Genomic DNA, 24,244 nt, shown 5'->3' with positions numbered 1-24,244 from the left:
ATTACATAATAATAACTAAGTAGTACACCAACTGAACTAACTAAATAAATAAGGTAACTAACAACACTAATTAACTAATTAGACTAACACAGCTAACCGCCTGATTAACTAAGTTATCCAACTGAAATAACAAAATTATTCACTAATAACTTACCTAAGTATAATAACTAAGCAAATATAATTAACTTACTAACTAATCAACTAATAACTAACACACTGAACTAGCTAACCAAATATAACTGACCTATACAACTAACTAGACAAAGTGCAAATAGAGACAGCCGAACGAAACAGTTGATGCAAGGAAGGCTACTAGGGGGGAGGGGGCGACGTCAATCATAAAACGGTGCCCTGTATAATTTAAACACAAACGCATCCCACATTAAATAATTTTGCCAGAAGTTCCTGTTCCATGTTCACTCTGCAAACATGCTGAAATAAATGTGGGAGAGGCGCCTTTCCTCGTGAGAGGTTTGCATGATCGCGCAGCCCGGCCATCTGGCACAGCAGATTGTTCACCTTCTACTTACGCCAGCGCCTCTGGTATCACCTTCTGTCCCTATATAACACCTTCGGCGAAATTTCATGACCAGATGAAGAGTATTGGAGGACCTGGAATGGCGTAAGGGGAACGGCGAGAAGGGCGGGCCCGTAGACTGTATTAATTGCGCCGGCGTGCCTATATTTATCGTGGACAACGGGTCGTTTGTCAATGTACTCTGGATGGCAGCTACCAACCGGGCCCACAGTGGGCTTGAACTGCGCATTCTCGCTCTGTACATATTGGGAAAGAGGTTTTCTGGCTTCACATGGAAGTGTTTGGCCGACTAACCATATAATGCTACGCATGAAAATAAAAACGAAGGGGGGAAAATTTTAAACACTTACTTTGCAGTCACATGTGCAACCGGATGGCGAAGGCGTGCATAATGCGGCAGTTGTGGCCTCACGTCAGAACGTCGGCCAGCTAAATGAAACCACACCCGCTTTTCCGAACTGCTGAAGACACCATGACACCTTAATAAATTGTCTGCTGGCTTAGTCGGTAAAACATCGTAATGTTGCTAACTCTAAATGACATGGGGCAAAAACAAAAACAAAACAGAAAAACAATAACACAGTGGTCAAAGGAATGTTCATAATACAAATCCTTCTGGACAAAACATCTTGTGGTTCTCCACCTCTGTCACTGCGCGATTTTGCTTTATCACCCTGACCAAGCCCCGTTATCATCCAAAGTTTTAAGAAAATGCCCGTCTAAAATATATAATAGACCAAGGCATTACAACTGCAGCCGAACTTTATGTATATTTGGTAGCACATTTTCATTATTATTCTCTTCAATGTGGCATATTTAGCAGAAAACATGCTTTTTTTTTTCACCGCCCGCAGCTCATGGAAACATTAACCGCGCTTACGTGAATGCGACAGTCGCATTTTTTGGCACATCACGGTAACTACTACATGACAGCGCATGCTTACACGTGGCGCATTTCCCTTTGTCCGAAACAACCTGGAACCCGTTTCCTGTGATTAGGTTTCCGCCGGTCGCACCAATGCGATTCACTTTCGTAGCACATTACCGACGTTTACATGGACACAATGCGCAAGAAATGCGACGCGTCACTTGTCGCATTCGGGTAAACGCCGCATGGGGCTAACCTTGTTGGATGAGCTTGCGGACACTGTTTCGTCGTGGCGGCAGCTGGTCTTGCCACCATCGCTCGAAGAACGCCGTCTCAGCCGACACGTACTTCCGGTCGCGGCTCTTGTGCAGTGCCGCCGTCACCGAGCTGTAGATATCCTGCACGTCTGTCGCAAAAATGACCCAAGGGCTCTGTCGTTGCAGCACACTGCCACAGTCGCAAGCGTGCAGGCAGTCTACCAGCCTCCTTCTAGCTATTCGATAGCTATTCAGGTTCGCTGTTTACCACTTCGGTGAGAAATAACAAAACCTACTGACCCTTTTCGAGGCGATCCCGTGGGCGCTGCCATGTTTGATCACGTGGTGACGCGTCCATTGCTTGCCTCAACTGCCTCCGTTGCCTCCGCGTTTACAATGGGTGTGTATGACGCCGGTGTGGCTTAGCAAACCTCTATTTCGGGAGATATCGCAGACGGTGACTGGGTGGACAACACGAAGCTTTGGCCACAGCTTCAGAGAACATGCAAAAGCGCTTTGGAGGCTGATTATGCTATGTGCAAACGGAGTGAGCAGCATATATGGTGCTTGTTTTAAAAGCGAGGTTAAATATGTATTCCAAGCCATCCAAACCTTCCGCTCATGAATTGAATCAGGATTAGTGTGTTTTGCTATTCGTTCTTTATTTGGCAAATATTTTGAAGCAGCCGCCTGTCACATTTTCGACTGAGCAAATTTCCTTGGTGCTGTCACTATCTGATTATTCCAGCCTAATTGCTCGCGAGTGTGCTCAGTTCCGATAGATTTGTTCTTGCTGCGCGCAAGGCTTGAAACGTAGCCGTTTTGCACATTGTAATACCTTGTAGCGAATATGTATTATCGCTGGTAACTCGCTTACTCTTGTGGACCGTCAAGAAACGTTCAGCTTCAACCATTCGTGCGCTATCGGTGTAGTCCGTCATTTATTGTGCATATATGGTGCGCATATATTCGAGTGTGCGCCCATTCACTTATTGACACGTTGGCGATAGAGTGGGCATAAGATTCCGTGCCAGTTGGGGTAGATGTGTGTAGATACTGCGAGGTCTATGTAGATAGGTCGCGAAGCTTGAAACGAAAAGCATGCCAAAACCTATCGCCAGAGGTATCAGTCAGTGGTGCACGATGGAAGCGCGACTAGGTGAGGGGGGCACAAGCACTGAAGCTATAGAAAACCTATTTAGAAGAAATGTTCGAAAATGTTAAATCAGAATACTGTCATACAAGTAAATATTGCTTTCAAATATTTTTGGTGTACTAAATCAACGAGCGTTAATTTTATTCTAATTCACAATTTATTAGTTCGTTCTTTGTGACCCCTACCAACCAGTGATTCTGTCGCAAGACTTGACAAGAATGTGCAAGCCAGCTATAATGTCGTGGGGAACGGCGTTGCTCACTTGAATGCAGCGGTCCGAGCTTTTTTTGTTTGTTTGTTTGTTTCCTTGCGTGTCTGTTCAAAGTGTGGCTTGCGCTTCCCTTCAAACTTTGCGCGACCTAGCGCACGGCATTCATGGGCGAAAGGTGCGAGTCCAGGTATTTTGTTATCGCGCAAGTTCACGCTGCGGCATCCGACGCGCTGTCTCTCGTCGTGACGATACGTGCGGAACGCTTCGCGAAGAAACGTCGCGTCATGTTCGTTCACTTTCCGTAACACTGGCTCTGAGTGTCCGACGGGCAGCAAAATTAGTACGTCGAATGTTTTCTGAAGCAATGTCGTCTCCTCTGATAATCGTTCGATCTGAATACACGGTGTCGCACGGAATCGCGAATGATTCTGTGAAAACGTTTCGCATATGTTGCTATACATTACGACTGCGTGCAATAGTCGGATACAACTTAAGTCTGCAGTGAAGCCCCGCCCACCCCCTCATAACCGCCAGCCATTGTTGCTCCACGAGACTGCAAATAGTTCGTACTTCAAACTTTTCCTGTTACCTAAATAAGGCTGTAACCACAAAAAAATAAAGTTATAAGCGCGTAATTTTATACGTCTTCACTCGTCTATTATAGTGGAATGGCGAAAGTCTAATTCTTTATGGAACTGAAATAAAATGCTTGCGTCGCTGCAACTATTTACTGTCAAGTTTCACTTCAATTGGTAGTGAAGTTTCGCGAGTAAAACGGGCTCAGCAATGAAATGAACTGTACTGAGGACTTTTGAAGAGTGAAATGCTCAGACTATACGCTTTGTCCATGTCTGTTTCACACCTTATCGCTTCCGCCGATGAAAAGACTCTTCAAGAACAGCAGGCGCCCCGGAGGTATCAAGCACTAGGCCATTTTGAAAACGTCGCATGACGACGACTTAGCTTCTGTGATTGGATAGCGGAGTAACACAACACCGCGCAATCCGCGTGCCTTGGTTGCCAACTGCTGTTTTCTTTAAGTTGTATCGTACTATAGCCATAGTGCTTTTCTTCCATTGAAACGTGTTTGTTTAGTCAATTATATTGCTTTAAATTACGGGGTTTTACGTGCCAAAACCACTTTCTGATTGTGAGGCTCGCCGTAGTGGAGGACTCCGGAAATTTCGACCACCCGGGGATCTTTAACGTGCACCTAAATCTAAGTGCACGGGTGTTTTCGCATTTCGCCCCCATCAAAATGCGGCCGCCGTGGCCGGGATTCGAAATTATATTGCTTGCATTACTCTAGACGAGTAAAAGCGAAGTTGCTTTTGAAACCTCTGTGGCACTGTCATTTAGTTTCGTCCTATTCGCTCACCTTCCTAAGGAACCTACTGGAGCTATTGCCGTCAATAAGAGCCTAATTATGTTCACCTCAAGACGTGCGCCACTCCTAAAGTATAATGACACGCTGGCGCTTCAGCTGAAGGGAGTCGCTAACTCGCCTCAGCCTCAAAAGAACAATAACTGCTGCCGTAGCGGTCGAAATGCCGGACGCTAAAGAAAGTCGAACATTAGCGCCAAGCAGCATAAGATCTTGACGTCACTGCGATTTCCAGTTCTGCAGTCACTTCTTTTTGCTTGCTGTTAGTTGCCCCCCCCCCCCCCTTTACGTAGATGGTGACGGTTGAAACGAGCCGCTATTTTCTTGAGATGTGGGCTTGTATGAAAGCTTCGCTGCCAGTTTACATATACCTTGCATACTGTGCGCGAAACTTATTTCTTTCTGTCTTTATTTATTTATTTATTTATTTATTTATTTATTTATTTATTTCCTTAAGGACCCCACACAGGGGTATTACATAAGGGGTGGGATTACAACAATACTTAACTCTTGCCGACGTTCAGGGGCTGAAGCGCTTTGTTTGAACGTTCGCGATACAACGATGGCAGATGAACAAATTTATCTATCCTCGAAGAAAGCCTTACATCTCGAAGTACCGGTAACACGTACGGACAGTTGCAGCAACGGTTCGCGAACTTGGCTACATAGACTCATTACATTCCTTAATATGCCAGTCACTATTTTTGCAGCCAACTACAGCACACGTCTTCAATTCACATGATTCAATCCGGCATGATTGGAGAACACTGCGTTAGCGAAAACTCAGTCGCATTTCCGACAGCTGATCGCACAGAAGCAAGATGGAAGCTGTAATGGTTTTGTATTCGTGCGCTGTCGCTGAGGCGACGTGCGGCGCGCCGCCGAAAGCGCCATCTCGTTTCTCTAGAACAATATGCTCCGTGAAAAGGGTCAATAGTATGGCGCGCATGCTACGGCGCCTAGAGTCGGCGTAAATACAGCGAATGGTGCAAACATCTACCAGCCTCTTCACTCTAAAAGAGCAAACGTTCAGCTTTCGTGCTTGTTAGATGAGAATTCAAAATGTCACTATGAATCTCAAAACGAATAAAAGACTGTGGTAATTGTGTCGTACAATGTCAGCACATTGCCGCAACTGGTGGTAATATCCCTTCCATGTAGACCCTCGTTTTCAATTTGTTTTACTTCGCTACGTAAAAATAGTTCAGGACATTTTTTTTTTTCTATTTCCGAAGTTTCCGGAAAAAATCTGGTTCCTGGTTTCTTTGACCTTTAAAATTTTCAGAAATTTTACATTTATAGGTATACTGCCAGAATATTTTTCTTACTTTCTTTCACTTTTTTTTTCTTTTTTTATCGTCCATGCTACATCACTGCGACGTTGGTCAGTGGACCGCAACACTGGAAGATAGCTCACAGAAGTCGAGAGTTGCAGCTCTTTGGAAACTCGATTTTTTTTTCTTTAATAAAACTGAAGTCCAATGCTCACAGTACGAAAATAGCTTTTAGGATGATCATGTAAAGCAACTGAAGAAATGCGAGGCAAACGCCACCCTCCAATGGGACGCCTTAACTTTTGCTGTCGTTCCCTCTTTCTCCCTCTCTTTCATTGCGCCACAAGTCCGGCTGTATATGCTAACCGGGGAAATGTAACGCAGCATTCGCACAACCGGCGAGTTTACTCTTTCTCAAAGGTGCGCAGTCCACTAGCTAGTGCATGACTCGAGCAGTGGCTCATCATATATATATATATATATATATATATATATATATATATATATATATATATATATATAAACGGCGCCGCGGTCGTGCATTTGGTACACTCTTAGGCAAAGTTACACCCTTTGGCTTGCCCCTTCTGCCACACAACAATAATCGTTATCTGCCTTGATGCGTTTCCTTTCTTTAACGCTGCGAGCCCGGAACTTTCCAGTAACGAACGGCACGCGCGTTATCAGCATAGAACAGTTTACACCCTTTGGAGTGCCCCTTCAGATAACGCGCGTGCCGTTCGTTACTGGAAAGTTCCGGGCTCGCAGCGTTAAAGAAAGGAAACGCATCAAGGCAGATAACGATTATTGTTGTGTGGCAGAAGGGGCAAGCGAAAGGGTGTAACTTTGCCTAAGAGTGTAGAGCATCGCACGCGTAATGCGGAGACATGGGATCGTTCCCCACCTGCGCAAGTTTTTTTCATACACTTTCCATTCCATTAATTTATAATTTCTTTATTTTCAATTAGCAAGTACAAGCAATTCCCCTGTGTTGTCCTTTCTGTCTTTGTTTGTTGGCTTCTTATGATATGATTAATAAATATCGGGCCCCTCGGTTAACCCCCTTTCTTCTCAGTCATTACATAACGAGCGTCTCGAAACCGGCAAGATTGATACCTTCAGGTAGCATGTGTAAGTTTATTGGAGACTTCACCCAAAAAAATCACGTACTCGTGGCGCCTGAGGCAGAAAGGATGTACATCCGCCGCCAAGGTTTGTGAGTGGTGGCGCTGGCTAACACTTCCAGGGTTAGTTCTACACTCTTAGACAAAGGTACACCCTTTGGGGTGTCTGTCTGCCACACAACGATAATCGTCATCTGCCTTGCTTACGTTTCTTTTCTTGAAAACGCCGCGCTCGCTGCTTTCCTGTTGAGAATGCTATGTCATGCTGATAACGCGCATGCCGTTCGTTACTGGGAAGTACCGGGCTCGCAGCGTTAAAGAAAGGAAATGCGGAGAAGACAGATGACGATTGTTGTTGTGTGGCAAAAGGGTGTGAGAGAGAGAGAGAATGAAGAGGAAAGGCAGGGAGGTTAACCAGATATGAGTCTCCGGTTTGCTACCCTACACTGGGAATGGGGGATAGGGGGCAAAAGGGTGTAATTTTGCTTGAAAGTGTAGGGCATCGCACGCGTAATGCGAAGACGTTGGGATCGTTATCCACCTGCGGTAAGTTGTTTTACAGCGAAGCTGTATATGGCGAGCCGATACGTCCGTCCGTCCGTCTGTCGGTCGCCTATACGCCGAAAACTCCTCCGGCGTGTTGGGGACTCGGTGCTGACGCCCGTTATTGCAAATGGGTCGCAAGCCCCAAGGGTAGCGTTGGCCTGGCGGCCTGGGGCACTGGAAGCATCCGAAGGTCCCGGCAAAGCATGAGTAGACTGGTAACAGAACAACTTGTTTATTCTAACATAGCAAAAGAGCGGCCGGTCAGGTCGACCGAAGTGGAGAGACGGGAGAGCACGTAACTCAACAGAAGAAATCGGAGCCTCTCTCCTGGCGTCCGGGGGCAGCTGCTCTTATACTCTCGGCGTCGCGGGCCAGAAGGAAGGTCACGGGATGAGCCCACGCGACGGCGGAGCATGAGCCCACGACGGCGCGCACGGTCGAGCCGAGAGACATGGTGAGCCGAGTGTAGTGACGCATCGCCAACCCGCCGACGGACAGACCTGCTGGCTCCTCACTTGGGGAGCTCCGCTCCCCGGCTGCCGCGCTTTGACAAGCGTGGGCACACACACACACACGCACATACGAAGACACGTGGCACTGAAACACGCCTGGACACGCTTGGCGGGGAGGCGTTGCGGCGGCGTCGAACGGGCCAAAATGTCCGCCGCTTTGAACGAAGCCCCGGCGTCCGTTGCACCCGCGCCGGCATTACCGCGCGTTGTAGGCGAAACGTAACAGACCGCCCCGCCGGGGGAAGGAGATCCCGATGGTCAGGGGACTGCATCCGCTGTCCGGAGGGATGTCGCTCGATGATGCTCATAACCGAAGTCGGGCGTCCTTTGGCGTTTCTTGAGCGCAGCGCACAGAGAAGGCCTCGTTCTCACGTTCACACAGGACACTGCAAAGTGACTTCGGGAGAGTTGACATTTTTGTTCTCGTTTCCGGCAAGCGTTAGAACTACGCCGAAAGTCAACCGCTCAGTCAGCAAGCACGGCACAACCCTCACTAAGCCCTGCCAGGCTCTTTCCCCTTTTATACTGCTGCCTAGTTCCTTACAGTATTTTAGCAGCACTCAGAACGCGTCCACAAATCGGAAAATTGCACTAGAAAGCACATCATTACTTTGAAACACTACACAAAAGCAATAGGTTAAAAATCCTGCCTCAGGAAGAAAAACATCAGTAACAAGCAATTTTGAGGCTGATTCCCACGTTAGGGGCTTCGACTTAAGCCATCGGCGTTACCGTTGAGACTCCCCTTTTTGTAACGCACCTCAAAGGAATATTGTTGCAAAGCGAGGCTCCAGCGCAGGAGGCGGCCATTTTTGGGAGAGATGGTCTGCAGCCATTGGAGAGGGCAGTGATCCGTCTCAATGATAAACCTCGAGCCAGCTAGGTAACATGACAATTTCTGAACGGCCCACACGATACACGCACACTCTTTCTCGGTGGCGCTATACGCCTGCTCACGACTCGTCAGCTTACGACTAGCATACAGGACGGGGTGTTCTACTTCTCCATTTTCCCGTTGGCACAGTACAACGCCCATGCCTCGCTCACTAGCATCACACTGAACAACGAACCCTTTTGTGTAGTCGGGCGATCGTAGCACAGGCTGGCTTGTTAGGGCGCTCTTTAGGGCGCTAAAAGCTCTTTCCTTTGTCTCATCCCAGACGACTGTTTGCGGCTCTGTCTTTCTTAGAGCATCCGTTAGGGGAGCCGCGATATCAGAGTACCTGGGGATGTACCTCTGATAGTAGCCGGCGACACCTAAGAACGACCGAATATCGGTCTTCGTGCGCGGTTGCGGGAAGTCTCGCACAGCGGCCACCTTTATTTCAGAGGGGCGGCGACGACCCCGACCAATCACGTGTCCGAGGTAGACAACCTCGGCCTGTGCTAACTGGCACTTGGGAGCCTTGACTGTCAAGCCCGCATCGCGCAGGCGGGTTAGCACTGCCCGCAAGTGGGCCATATGCTCAGGCCAGGATGCGGAGAATATCGCTACGTCGTCTAGATACGGTAAAGCGAATTCTTGCTGTCCCCGCAACACTTTATCCATGAGGCTTGAAAAGCAGTATGGCGCGTTCTTCAAACCAAAACTCAAAACTTTAGGACGGAAGGTCCCCATTGGTGAAATGAACGCCGCATACCTACTAGCCTCTTCTGTAAGTGGAACCTGCCAATAACCCCTGACAAGATCTAGGGTGGAAATAAACTGAGCGCTACTCACTCTCTCAAGGCGCTCCTCGATGTTAGGGATCGGATAAATTTGATCCTTAGTGATGGAATTAAGCCTGCGGTAGTCGACGCAAGGACGAGGTTCCTTGCCCGGTACCTCAACTAAAATCAAAGGGGAGGTATAATCACTCTCACCCGCCTCAATAACACCGAGCTGTAGCATTTTCTTTACCTCAGCCTCCATAATATCGCTCTGGCGGGGTGACACCCGGTACGCCTTGGATCGTACTGGCTCTGGGGAGGTAAGTTCTATGTCATGAGTAAGGACAGAAGTCCTACCAGGCCTCTCAGAGAACAGACCTTGAAACTCTTGTAAGAGCTGGTGTAGTTCGGTTTTCTGCTCAGGCGACAGCGATGCTTTACTTATTAAGTCACTAATGACTTGATCGGTGTCTTTCCTGTTCGTCACTGAGCCTAGTCCCGGAAGCTCGACCGGAAGCTCTTCGGGAACGTTTACCATCATGCACACCACTGCTTCCCGTTGCTTATAGGGTTTGAGCAGATTACAGTGGTAAACTTGCTGTGCTTTCCGCTTTCCTGGCAGACTCACCACGTAGTTAACGTCCGACAGTTTTTGAACAATCCGTGCTGGGCCCTCCCACTGCACGTCGAGTTTGTTCTTTAGCGATGTGCGCAATATCATGACCTCATCGCCCACCTCAAAACGACGGGCCCTGGCTGTCCGATCATAATAAACCTTGGCCCTCTGCTGGGCCTTTGCCATTGCTTCACCTGACAACTCCTGTGCCCTTCTTAAGCGTTCGGGGAGCTTAAGCACGTACTCTACCACGACTGGGTCGTCGCCCCTGCCTTCCCATGATTCTCGAAGCATGCGAAGCGGAGATCGCAGCGAGCGACCGTACACCAGTTCAGCTGGCGAAAACCCCGTAGCCGCATGCGGCGCGGTCCTTAATGCAAACATCACTCCAGGCAGACACAGCTCCCAGTCAGTTTGATGTTCAAAACACAATGCTCTCAACACGCGCTTCATGACGGAGTGGAGCTTCTCAACGGAATTCGACTGGGGGTGGTGCACTGAGCTGTGTAACAGCTTTACCCCGCACCTTTCGAGAAAGGCTGTCGTCAAAGCGCTAGTAAACACTGTACCCTGATCTGACTGGATTTCTGCAGGAAAACCAACTCGCGCAAATATGGACAGTAGTGCATTGACTATCTCAACTGAGCTGAGTTCTTTAAGCGGCACTGCTTCAGGGAACTTTGTCGCTGGGCAGATCACAGTCAAAATGTGTCGGTACCCCGTGGCTGTTACCGGCAGAGGTCCCACTGTATCAATAACGAGCCGTCTAAAAGGCTCCGTAATGATAGGTACCAACTTCAACGGCGCCCTCGATTTGTCCCCTGGCTTGCCCACCCGCTGACAGGTGTCGCATGTCTTCACAAAGTGGTCTGCGTCCCGAAAACACCCTGGCCAATAGTACTCTTGCAAGAGACGGTCCTTAGTTTTCTTAACTCCTAGGTGTCCGGACCACGAACCCCCATGCGACAAGCGCAACAGATCCTGACGATAGCATTGAGGCACGATCAGCTGATCGAACTCCACTCCCCTGCGGTCTAGATACTTCCGGTACAGGACCCCACCTCTTTCCACAAAGCGAGCATTTTTCTTGGCGATACCTTCCTTGACAATGCAGCGTATGTTTTCTAGGCTGCCATCCTTCTTTTGCTCGGCTATCAAAGCCGACCGGCTGACTTTTAGCAACCTGTTAAGTCCGTCTGACGTAGGCGCGATGAGCAAATCTGGAGACAGCTCTTCTAACTTTCCCGTGTCGGGATTTTCCTCTCCAGTATCTGGTGCCTTTAACGCTACAGGCTCAATTTTATTCAGTTCGGGCGTGCTCTGAATACCAGCTTGCTGCGCCTCTGACCCTTTTTCATCGTTCAACAACGTCGGCCCCGCAACTACCGCCTTTGCAGCGAGCTCCCGAACCTTCGATCTGGTTAAGGCCTGAACGCTAGCCTCACCAAACAAAAGCCCCTTCTCGCGCAGGAGGTGATCGGACCTGTTCGAAAATAAGTACGGGTACTGGGGGGGCAGCATAGATGACACTGCGGCCTCCGTCTCAAGTGCTCCGAAAGGTCCTTCAATAAGCACTTTTGCTACCGACAGACACACGCTATGAGCTTCCACTGCTTGCTTGATCCATGCGCACTCGCCCGTGAACATATCGGGTTCTACGTAAGAGGGGTGAACTACATCCATTGTAGCTGCGGAATCGCGAAGCACTCGGCACTCTTTCCCGTTCACGAGGAGGTCTCGCCTGTAAGGCTCGAGAAGCTTCATGTTCTCGTCAGTGCTGCATAAAGACAAAAACACGACTTTTGTTTTTGTTTCTGGACACTGCGCCGAAAAGTGACCCGGCTTCTGGCACGTATAACACACGCGCGCTCGCCTCGTCTCGAACCGCTTTCTCATGGGCGTGAACTTCGGCCTCTCAAACTTGGAGCCAAATTCACCCTTTTGACCGTCCTTAGCTCCGCGAGCCCGACGCGTCACAAACTCCTCGGCTAGCTCAGCGGCTCGAGCCACCGTACTAACGTCTGGCCTATCCAAGACCCAGTACCGCACGTTCTCAGGTAACCGACTATAAAACTGTTCTAGCCCGAAACACTGCAGAACTTTCTCGTGGTCACCAAACGCTTTCTCTTCTTTGAGCCACTCCTGCATGTTTGACATAAGCCTGTACGCAAACTCTGTATATGACTCACTTTTGCCTTTCTCATTTTCCCGAAACTTCCGACGGAACGCCTCCGCTGACAGCCGGTACTTTTTTAGCAGACTCGATTTCACTTTGTCGAAATCCTCTGCCTCCTCTCTCTCCAAGCGAGCGACTACGTCGGCCGCCTCGCCGGGTAGCAAAGTGAGCAAGCGCTGTGGCCACGTTTCCCGAGAGAACCCCTGCTTCTCGCACGTTCGCTCAAAGTTAACCAGGAACAAACCAATGTCCTCTCCAAGCTTAAACGGCCGCATCAGGTCAGTCATTTTGAACAATACTCGTTCTCCTGCACCGTGTGCCTGACTTCCATTACGAGCGCGTTCCATCTCTACCTCGAGACGCTTCATTTCCAAAGCGTGTTCGCGCTCTTCTTTTTCTTTCTGTTCTTTTCGTTCACGCTCATCTTTCTCTTTCTGTTCTTTAAGTTCACGCTCATCTTTCTCTTTCTGTTCTTTAAGTTCACGCTCCCTCTCCTCAATGGTCTCAAGGCATTCCGACAGCTCGTCATCCTCAGCTTCTAACTCAAGAATAGCCCTTAGCAGTTCTGGTTTTCTGAGTTTGTCTGAGACATCCAGACCCAACTCTCTTGCAAGCTCCAGCAATTTCGGTTTGCGCAACGACTTCAAATCCATGGCTGCTCTGAATGCTGCTTTCTCTACTGCCTACTATTGTCTTGCCGCAAACTAACCCGGCAGCAACGACAACCACAATTACCAGCTCTGTTTCTGACACTAACAAAAGCCTGGCAAAACTCAGAAGAAGAAAGTCCCGCACTCACCAAACCTCGCAGCCAAGAATTCAGCGCAGTCGTTCCGCTGCAGGCAACCAGTCATCACACAGGGCTCGTTGCACTGCTCCCGGATGGTCGTTGTGCTGCTCAGCATACAGTCAACCGCATCTCTTCGCTGCTGGCCTCCGTTGTCGCGATCTCACCGCTGGCAACCAGTTGTTGGGGACTCGGTGCTGACGCCCGTTATTGCAAATGGGTCGCAAGCCCCAAGGGTAGCGTTGGCCTGGCGGCCTGGGGCACTGGAAGCATCCGAAGGTCCCGGCAAAGCATGAGTAGACTGGTAACAGAACAACTTGTTTATTCTAACATAGCAAAAGAGCGGCCGGTCAGGTCGACCGAAGTGGAGAGACGGGAGAGCACGTAACTCAACAGAAGAAATCGGAGCCTCTCTCCTGGCGTCCGGGGGCAGCTGCTCTTATACTCTCGGCGTCGCGAGCCAGAAGGAAGGTCACGGGATGAGCCCACGCGACGGCGGAGCATGAGCCCACGACGGCGCGCACGGTCGAGCCGAGAGACATGGTGAGCCGAGTGTAGTGACGCATCGCCAACCCGCCGACGGACAGACCTGCTGGCTCCTCACTTGGGGAGCTCCGCTCCCCGGCTGCCGCGCTTTGACAAGCGTGGGCACACACACACACACGCACATACGAAGACACGTGGCACTGAAACACGCCTGGACACGCTTGGCGGGGAGGCGTTGCGGCGGCGTCGAACGGGCCAAAATGTCCGCCGCTTTGAACGAAGCCCCGGCGTCCGTTGCACCCGCGCCGGCATTACCGCGCGTTGTAGGCGAAACGTAACAGGCGCAACCTTATGCGCATGCCTTCACCTAAAAAGAAAGCGAGAGAAAGAGAGGCGCTCGATTAGTCAGAACCACCTAGATAGCACAAGGTATGTTTAGTCCGATTCATGACGTCACGCTACCTCGTCGAAAATTTCCATTGACAGGGCTGGCGTGATGAAAGTGATGACATCAAAATCACTGTTGCCTACTCGGGAGCATCCCCATTAGACTCTATGGTAGTCGGGCCAAGTAACATGACGTCATGGATCAGAGTGGAAAGGCCTTGTGCTATCCAGGTGGCGTGGGATTAGCTGCGCCAGTAGTGACGTCATTGCTCTCCGTCGCAGCCGAGCACGCGTGCAGCAGTCACCCCTCTCCGGCTCCGAAATGGGTAGGCCACACGTCATACGTAGCTCCTTAGGAGCATGCAGCTTTCGATCAGCAACGCTGCGAGCAGAACAGTGAACGAGCACGTCTACGCCATGTCGATGCTGCAGCCTGGGCATAAGAACAGGCTCGTGCAACTGCGTACCGAGGATCCGGCAGCCTACCAAGCCGTCGTTTAATGAACCGTCGGGATTAACCCAGCGATAAGCACCGGGGCCGCACGTTTCAGCTTCGCTGGTGGTTAACCATCTGTACAGAGTGCTCGGGCGGTGATTTTTTTCACCCACTTTCATTTCCATTAATTTATTATTTTCTTTAATTCAATTAGTAAGTACAAGTAATTTACCCTGTGTTGTCCTTTGTGTCTTTGTTGGTATATATATATATATATATATATATATATATATATATATATACTACTCCCACGACCAAAAGGTCGTGGGAGTAGGAACCGGCGGGCAAAACAGCTATTGCCGGCCTCTCGGGCAAGCGGCGGAAAAAGTCGAAAGCAGGTTAGAGATTTTTCTTTCTTTTCTTTTTTTTGCGCGCGCGACCTTGATGTTCCGAGATTCTTTTGTAGGAACCCCTGGGTATTTTCTGCCCCGCGCGTGCATTGAGAAGGTTGCTAAGACGGGAGAGGTGGCGAATATCCCGAAATATGCGGTGTCTGTGCAATCCCGTGTCCACTAGTTGCTAACAGTGTACGTGTGTCAGAGGGTTTGGTGGTCACGGAGTAAGACATATAGGAGGTGAAACTCCCGTCAGCGCGAGCGAGCGCGGGCGACCAGATAAAGTCACAATTCTTGCATGCGCCGACGCTACCCTATGCAGTGGCGGCACCATGCGGCGCGTCGTAGAAGCCGCAGCGGAAAAAAAAAACAGCAGCGCCCGGCAGGCGGCTCGGCGGCTCCGGCAGCTCCGGCGCTCACTCCGGCGGCGCCCGCCCAAAGCAGACAAGTAGACGACACGGGTGTTTGCTTCAGCGGGCACGCCGTAATCGAACTGCGTAGGTGCGCGCACTCAAGAAAACTGTTTTGTTGTGTGCCCATCAAAAAAAGCAACACGTGTGGCAAACTTCCGCTAATCTTCCTCTTATCGCCAAGCAGCTAGGGCAACTAGTTTTCGCGAGTCTTAAAAAAAAATTACCGACGATTACGTTACTTCCTAATGCGAAATTTGAGCGCAGCAAATAAGCTGTTTCACCCTGACTGTTTGCGAGCCTCTGTTTGCGTTTGGCCTCGGCCTCGGCCGCGCGAACGGTAGAGTCTTCTCTGCGACGGCGATGAGCTTCTGCTTCAGCCTCGCTTACTGCTGGTTGCTCTCGACGGCGGCGATGAGCCTCCGCTTCGGCGGTGCGAACGGCAGGGTCTTCTCGGCGGCGGCGATGAGCTTCTGCTTCAGCCTCGCTTACTGCTGGTTGCTCTCGACGGCGGCGATGAGCCTCCGCTTCGGCGGCGCGAACTGCAGGGTCTTCTCGGCGGCGGCGATGAGCTTCTGCTTCAGCCTCGCTTACTGCTGGTTGCTCTCGACGGCGGCGATGAGCCTCCGCTTCGGCGGCGCGAACGGCAGGGTCTTCTCGGCGGCGGCGCTTAGCCTCTGCTTCGGCGACGCGTACTCCTGGATCATCTCGACGGCGGCGACGGTAAGCTTCTGCTTCGGCGGCACGCACCTCTGGATTCTGACGGCGACGGCGCTGGGCCTCTGCTCTGGCAGCTTGTTTAGCAGCAGCAGCGGCAGCAGCAGACGGAGGACTTCCATCGGTCGTCTCGCTCATGGCTCAGAAAGAACTGGCAGATAATTTCGCAGTGGCGAACGGCAGCGGCAATTTCGGCTCGGGCGGTGCACATATACAGATCCGCCGCCACCGATCTGGCTCTCTGATTGCCACCGCACAGGGCGAACGGCAGCGGCAATTTCGGCTCGGGCGGTGCACATATACAGATCCGCCGCCACCGATCTGGCTCTCTGATTGCCACCGCACAGGGGTTGCATTGGAGGAGGAGCGAAGAAAGGAATTAAGTTCGAGCCGGCGCTTTGACAACCGGAGACTCGCAGGAAGAGGGGGGAGGGGGGCGGCGTGTACACCCAGCGGCAAACGATGGGGGCAGAAGCGCGCGCAGCAAGCGGACAACACGATAAAGGGAGGAGGGAAGAGATAGCAGCGACTGACTGATGCCGCTGACGCCGATAGTGAGTCAACCCCAGCTGCGGAGTTGGTTTCAGGGACAACGCCGCCGATGCCGACACAAACAATATGATACCCTCGCTTCCGCAGCGCTAAGAACCAGGTCTAGCCGTGGGAAGGTGGTCACGTATTCGTCGACGTGCCGGGGCCTACGTGAAATAACCGGCGCGTCGGCAACTGAAGAGCACCCTATCCGCCACACAAGAACAGGGGGGGGGGACCCTTTCCTCCTCTTTCTGCATGGCGGCGACGGTGTTCTATGCAGTCACGTTATCTTGACTCTCTAGCGGCGTCAGCGGCATCCAGCGGTATCAGTCGGTCGCTGCTAGCGCTGGGGGGATGAAAGGGGGGCGGAGCTGGTTACGAGGCCGACGACAACGCCGACGACGACGCGAAACCCAGGAACGGACGCCAAAGAGCTGCGCTCTAAAAAGAAAAGGAACGGAAACACATGCACGGCGGCATCCTTCCTAAGCGCACCCCTGTGAGCACTAGAGCGAGAAACAAGCGGTCGCCCTTTGAGCAATTAGGAACGAGATAGCCATCAGTTTCGCCAGCGCAAAAAGCCGAAAACCGCCCGCCACGGAGCAAGATAGCCCTTTCTACAACCAGAAGCTATGTATCATCTTATAGCTGTCATGGAAAACGCGTTGTATCTTTTACTGTGCTCAAATGGCTACAAGCGGTAAAGAAGCGCGCGAGAGTGCCCTCAGTAGAAGTCAGGCGCGCGCGGCCGAACGGGAGCAACACGCTCGACCGGTTGCCCTGGCAACCGAAACGGCGGTAATTTCTTCCCATGCCGCCAGGTGCCGCCAGCATGAAAATATATCCGCGGGCTTGTGACCTTTTCTGGTCGCCGCAAACAGCGGAGTTTCCACTCCTATATTTCTTGCTCCGTGTTGGTGGTGCAGCCGGCTTCCGCCCCTAATTAAAAGGGACGCGGCCAAAACCTTGGGAGCAGTCGTGATACAATTAAGTGAACTTGATTGAATCGTCATCGATATCTTCCCTTCCCCGACCCAGGGAAGTGGGAAAAGGAGAAGTTATTTAAACGCAGTTTTTGACCGAGCTAGCAGTCTAGAAGCTGGACCTGTAATCTGCTAAAAAGCAGTCGAGGGGCTAGGGATGTCCAGTATCGCCTGGGCCGCCTAGCCGCGTCTGAACTCCGAGTCACTAGTTGATGTAAGAGACGACAAACCTGCGTCTGCAACGAAGGTCATGGTAGTTCACTTCAAGTTAGCTCAACCTGCTCGGGGGAAGTCGTCAGATCTAGACTCCCGGGAAACCCAGCACATCAACCGCATCCACTGCAACGAGATCGGCTGGCCAGCGTTCTTAGGGAAAGCTCTGCCGTCGACTTTACGCTTTATGGACTTGCTGCTGTTGCCCTGCCATGCGTACGCCATCATTTGTTTTCTTTTGAACTCTATTAGTTTTTATATCGACTGTTAATTGCTCGTTGCATTTCTTTTGTCGTCATCATTGCTTTATATTAAGTGCATGTGCGTTAGTGTTCTTGTGTGTTTTTCTTTAATTTGTGTATCGTTGTCAGTCGATAAATATCTTTTTTTGTCTCCCGACCCTGACTCCTTCACTGTGTTCGCTTGAGTACAGAAGGACCAACGGGCTTGTATACCCCGTCGACAACTTCGCGCCGATGGCGAACGGGTGACAAGCCGTGACATTATATATATATATATATATATATTCATCGTCAGCAGTGGCGCTTGGCTCGTCGAAGTGTGTCTATATACAGGGTGTTTCAGCGAATACTTTCACGTTTTTTTTAATTGCCGGTGGCAGGGAGCACGATTCTAGTCCATGAGCTGATCTCCTCGAAGAGTCGGACACTACTAGCACAAAAAAGTGAAATGCGTAATAGGTTAATTAACAAAAAATCACTAATTATTTTAAGTAATTACCTTACGACACATACTGCAATTTAAAAATTCTAGCAGGTGAGACTTCCAGGCAGTGGCAGTTGAAAAGAATAGCGTGGATGACGCCATTTACGAGATATGCGTCGTCAAGCTTGCAGCAAAAATGCACTGTCGTTCCACTTACTTAAAGGGCCCCTCACCAGGTCTCATGGCAAATTTTGGTTACACGCTGGAAGTTGTTACGTGTCCTCTAGAGAGCATTCTGTCGCAATCAAATCGGCTTATTAATAGCCGAGATAGGAATATTTCAGTGCCGCGAACCCATGATTTCAGGAGGCGAGCTCCACTGCCCAACGAGACACTCTCTCCGCTCGCCCAGTCTAGCCTTCGCAAGTGAAATTCCTTCCCTGCATACGTTCTCCCATACCGGACCTCGAGGATCGCGTGACGCATACGTCACGGGCCCCTCTTTCATTTCTTTTTTTTCTCGCTTTCTTCACGGCGCGGTGCACTTCCGCTGACGGCGTCGCGCGCGAGCTGTTGTGATTGTCTCGTTTCGCGCAGAGCACGATTTTGCGCTCCCTGCACGAGGACACCTAACTAGCGCTATAATTCAGTGCTACATGAATACTGAGGCAGACACAAGTAGATCCCGGAGCATGATCCTGAGCTGGAACACGGTAGAAAATGACAGTTTCGGTGTCTGCGAGAGTGACTGCACGATGTGGGAACATGCAGACGAAACGGAAGTACATCTATCTTGCTGCGGTTCGAAGTAAACCAAAAACATGCATACATTCGGTTTGTGTGTTTGATTATTCCTCTAACATTTAATTCGTCTATTCAAGCAACATGTTACACAAATAACAGATGTTGCCTTGAATAATTCTCGAAGTCACGTGTCACCACGAGCGACGTCACAGCGCAAACACGTGTACGTAGGCGCACTAGCACGTGTACGTCATCCTCCGGCTTGGAGCGTGGCGGCCGCGAGGAGAAGGGAAAACGGCGTTCAGTTTGAAATTTCATGTTTCCGCGGCGCGTAGGGATGTAATGCTTTGCAGAGACGGTCGTTATCGCACAATGTATGCTCTGCGGTTATCAGCTCAAAATGGCCAGATTTGGTGAGGGGCCCTTTAACAAAACATCATTTTATGCATTGAAGCACAAAAGTAACTGGAACGCCAATGCATTTCTCTGCAAAGTTAGGGAATTAGTATCTCGAAACTGGCGACGTCCTCTAAATTCGTTCCAAGTGAATCCGCATTGCGAACTCCCCCGCTAGAATTTCTAATTGTAATTTGCCCTAAGGTAATTAGTTAAAATCTTAATTAGTAATTTTTTGTTATTCAGTAGATTATGCATTTAATTTTGTGTGTGTGTGTGTGTGTGTGTGTGTGTGTGTGCGCGTGCGTGCGTGCGTGCGTGCGCGCGTGCGCGCGTGCGTGCGTGCGTGCGTGCGTGCGTGCGTGCGTGCGTGCGTGCGTGCAAGTAATGTCCGCCTCTTTGGCAGACCAGCTCATGGACTAGAATTGTGGTATCGGCCACAGGCAATTTTAGAAAACTTTTGAGAGTTCGCCGAGACGCCCGGTATGACGTGTGTCGAGTGAACTCCTGAACAGCACTTTTAAATGTGGTGAACGCGGTTTAAATCATGGATGCTGGACCTCAAAGAGGTGCGACGTAATAGTTACGCATTTCTCTCGCATTTCCCCGCTAAATCGCCGCTGAATTATTTTTTGTTTACACGTGCCGCGGACAGTCCGCTAACCGCTTTGCTCACATTCGTTGTAGATGACGTCCGGCGTCTCGGTCCAGCCGACGTCGTTGTGGCTATGGCACACTATGTGGACGTTCAGCATATCCGGTCGTCCCACGAAGCAGCTCTGCGTGCGACAAAGTGAGGCGCAAACGAGCCCGTCAAGGCCATAAATTGTGGCTCCCATGCATATACCTGAAAAAAACGAGCTGGCTTCTTATGTTCCTCCAGGCAGCGCTGGAATTCTGCTCGTTCTAGCCTATGCTTTCTGTTTATGTTGTTTATTTTTTGCAGAACACGTGTATCTTACGTGAATAGTACGCTTTGTTGAGGAAGCTGGTGCTTAAATAATGCCTAAAACTAAAGCAAAAGTAACACGAATGAAGACAGGACAAGCGCTATGCCGACATATATTATGCCAACGTTGAAGCAGTGCACAAATAAAAAAGTTGCATCGTTACAACGTACCTATACTGATAATTGAGAAGAGCTCTACACAGCAGCGGTTTTTATGCCGCCCCGAAATCTAATACAAAAGCAGATAGTGACGACTAAACGTGAAAAATGAAGGTGATGTGTCTGCGTGATTATTTGCAGCTCGCGCTGGAGAGGCAACAGGGCTCAAGAAGTTACATATGAATAAAATAACAAATAATTGTCACATGTCCAAGCCTGCGTACATGCTCTTGGAACTCAAGGACGCATTCTTTGTGTTTTCCAAGCCCCTGAGTTTATTTGTGGCCTTTTAAAAGGAAGGGCTGGGCAGGCCATGTAACGCGTAGGATGGCTAATCGGTGGAACATTAGAGTTGCAGAAAGGGTGCCAAGAGAAGAGAAGCGCAGTCGAAGATGGCAGAAAACTAAGTGGGGGATGAAATTAGGAAATTTGCAGGTGCAAGTTGGAATCAGTTGGCGCAGGACAGGGGTAATTGAAGATGTTACTGAAGTACTAAAGCGCCAAACAGACGACACAAGAAGAGACACGGACGAGCGCTTATGTCTCTTCTTGTGTCGTCTGTTTCGCGCTTTAGTACTTCAGTAACATGCACCAACTAGCCCAACAAAAAGTTCTGCCGGTAATTGGAGATCGCAGGAAGAGGCCTTCGTCCTGCAGTGGACATAGAAGAAATAGGCTGGTGATGAAAAGGGTGGTACGGTAAATTGACAAAAGATATTAATTTTTGCACCTCAGTGGCATAAAATTACACCTACACTGAGGAGCAAGGCATTGCAACGGCGAGCATGGACGAGTGCTTCAAACTATATAAAAATGGCGCCAAGTGCCCCGTCCCTTACAAAGACGTGCGTTGCGTTTGCACGCCGCCTTAGCTGTTCTGGTCGATGTATTTGTTTGCTTTAGTAAACAAAGGGACTTTATATGTAAAATTCAGTCGGTATATCACGTGTTCGATAGTTTTCGCTGCAAGTTCTTCCAGTAAGGGAGCTGCTGTAGTGTATTGTGTCAGCGTGGCTGTATTGTGAATGTTGTTCGTCCAAATTCACCTGTGTATTTCTATATGTTGTTGTGTCCCCACGGTGTGTATGGGGGGGGGAGGGGGGGGTTCATAATTGTCCCCAAATACGAAGTGGACAGCAATGAAAACGCAGCAGGAAGGGCTCTTTTGATGGCAGTTTGCATCAGACCAGACACCTTCACTGAGCTCGCTCTCACCGGCCTTGCCTGCCTTGATAAGCAGCGGGTGGAGGGTACGCTCAGCAGCTACACAGATTGAATAAGAAAGAAGGCAAGAAATGGCATGTAATATGGTGGAACCTTCCTAACCCTTGTTGTAAAGGCAGACACATGGGAGTACACAACACAACTTCGGAATTAATAGAAGCACAAAGATCAGCACAAATTATTAGATTATCTAACTGCAAAGCAGTCAGAAGACTGCTGGATGCGGCAGGCCTCCGCCCTAGCTTCAATCAGGGAGAGACCACATAACTTGATAATCAAACAAGGAACTCCTTTATTGAAGACCCTTTTCCAAGAGTCGTCCACCCCAATACAATAAAGGTCGAAGGTGAGCGCGGGCTAGGGCTTTCTTAAAGAACATATCCGGAACGGACACCTTTGTTGACGCGGCGCGACACGCCTGTGCCAAGTTTTCCGTAGCAGTAGTCAATGACAGGGGACAACACCTTTCGGCAGCTTCTATGAAGACCTTCTTGGTCGATGGGACGGGACATGGTTGCTATAGCTCTCGCATTACTCGACATAACACGCACTATGGTGTACACGGACTCCCGAGTGGCCGTTAGAGCGTTCGCATATAGCCAAAGAGGCAGTCAGGATTCTCAACAGCAAACCCCCCTCTGACATAATTCATTACATAGTCTGGTTCCCAGCTCACATGGGACCAGACGTATTACCGGGTCACCTGAACCCCAATGAAATAGCCACGACCGTGCGCGAGGTTTCGTATGCTGTGACGGGACGGTGTCTTGGGTGAGTTCCGGAGAGCTCACCCAGTGATCCTCTAGTTACTTTTCACGAAATTACATCACATTACTGAGGGAATAGGCCGAGTTTTCCCTTCCCCCATCATAAGCTCAACAGATCACAAGCTAGCACGCTCCGCTTGCTCCAGACGGGAGCAAGCGGAGCAAAGCCCCTAGAGAGGTATACCTCTCTAGGGGCTTTCTGAACATGCTCCACCCGGACATTGATCCACTCTGCCCAGATTGTGGCACTGAATATTAAGTCACATGCTCTGGCAGTGCCCTGTGTTACAGGATTTTAACAGGAGAAGAAGACTGGACGAAGGCCATCACAGACCCGAAACAAGACGTCCAGCTCCTGGCTGTCCAGAGGGCCCGTGAACGAGCGGAGAGGCATGGCCTCTAATCCGACATGAGACTAGCCAACGGCTGGGTAGGGACCTACCTATAGCAGGCCCCCTGCCTAGCTCCTCAGGACCTCAATAAAGTTGTTTACTACTACTACCAAGATTTTTTGCGAAAGAGTTTATTTCAAGCCAGAAATTCAGCAGCATGTTACACTGCTGTAACACGTGAAGGCAAAAGCCTGCTGCACACTTGGTAATTCACCGTCTCGCATCGTCGCGTTGCTGCTTTCGCAGTTCAGCTTCTTCGGCTCGTTTTCGACGCTTAGCTGCGGCTTCGCGCGCTCGTATAGCGAGGTCAGACTCGCGCCAACGACGTTTCTCTTCGACTTTACGTTGCATCCTCTCAGCCAGGAATTGAAACGTATGCTGTTCTGTGCGTTGTATAGGTGATTTCAATGAATATATGCACTGTTCGCTTCACTTTGCTGCGCGCTTTTTTTTTATGGTATTTATTACAGTAGCATTCAACCCGACATTCACCAGTTCTGCATAGTCAGGGAATGGAGGGCACAATGAAAGTCACACACAGAAAAGGCAGCGTTCATACCGTGACTAGAAACGTTGGTTTCACTTTAGAAGGGTGGTAAGGATAATCACCTCACCAAAATAGGGTACCAGTCCGGTTGTATATCGAGTCCATCATAAACATGTTTTAGGTGTAGTCGGGGAATGCGGAAGATGGAAATTCAAGACGATGAGAAAAGACGATGAGCGTATACGTCGCCTTGAAGAAGACAAGTCCACTTGTCGAAACATTGGCTCCTGCATTCACCTTGTTCACGTTTTGCTCATCGTCTTTTAGGTGTAGTGTCATTTAGATAAAATGTACTCTTGTAGGTACCACCGTTTCGGCGTTTCGGTCCATCATTCGCGTTTTCTACAAACTGTGCATTCTCATGAGGAAAAACGTATGCAAGGGTGCACTATTATCAGAGGTTGGCAGCAGGTATCACACAGTATGAGCGTTCATCTCAAAGTCTTTTTTTAAAGTCCGTTGGAGAACATCCCAAAACAGGATGGCGTCGGTGCAGCTAATAAAACAATGTTCAATTGTCTCTGGTACATCACTAAGGCGACAGTTAACAGAAGAGACAAAGATACCTTTTTTTTTCGTAGCCATGTTTTTACCGGTATGGTTTCACTATGAATTTTATAAAATAATGTTTTGCAGCAAGGGGATAAATACAGTTTGCGAACTCGCTTTAGTACATAGTGGCCTGGCCATTTAATGTATAGTGATCGGTAAAATGGAGGCGGAAATAGCATGGGCAGTAA

The 24,244-nt window shown here is 49.8% G+C and overlaps 1 protein-coding gene across 1 annotated transcript in view; it reads right to left on the bottom strand.

Moving 5' to 3' along the window:
* The window catches only part of LOC126548109 (lysosomal alpha-mannosidase-like), a 98,962-nt gene extending 78,721 nt beyond the window's left edge, over window positions 1–20,241 (bottom strand). The window contains exons 1-2 of the mRNA XM_050196221.3: window positions 20,143–20,241; window positions 1,663–1,812 (exon numbers count right to left, since the gene is read on the bottom strand). Coding sequence (XP_050052178.1) covers window positions 1,663–1,812; window positions 20,143–20,221 — 229 coding nt within the window. The 5' untranslated portion in view covers window positions 20,222–20,241. The remainder of the gene's footprint in view (window positions 1–1,662; window positions 1,813–20,142) is intronic.
* Window positions 20,242–24,244: the final 4,003 nt, after the last annotated feature.

Source organism: Dermacentor andersoni, chromosome 1 (genome assembly GCF_023375885.2).
Source record: "Dermacentor andersoni chromosome 1, qqDerAnde1_hic_scaffold, whole genome shotgun sequence".
Lineage (NCBI taxonomy): Eukaryota > Metazoa > Arthropoda > Arachnida > Ixodida > Ixodidae > Dermacentor > Dermacentor andersoni.
Note: the sequence above shows the minus strand (reverse complement) of the source record. Positions and strands in the feature narration are given on the sequence as shown.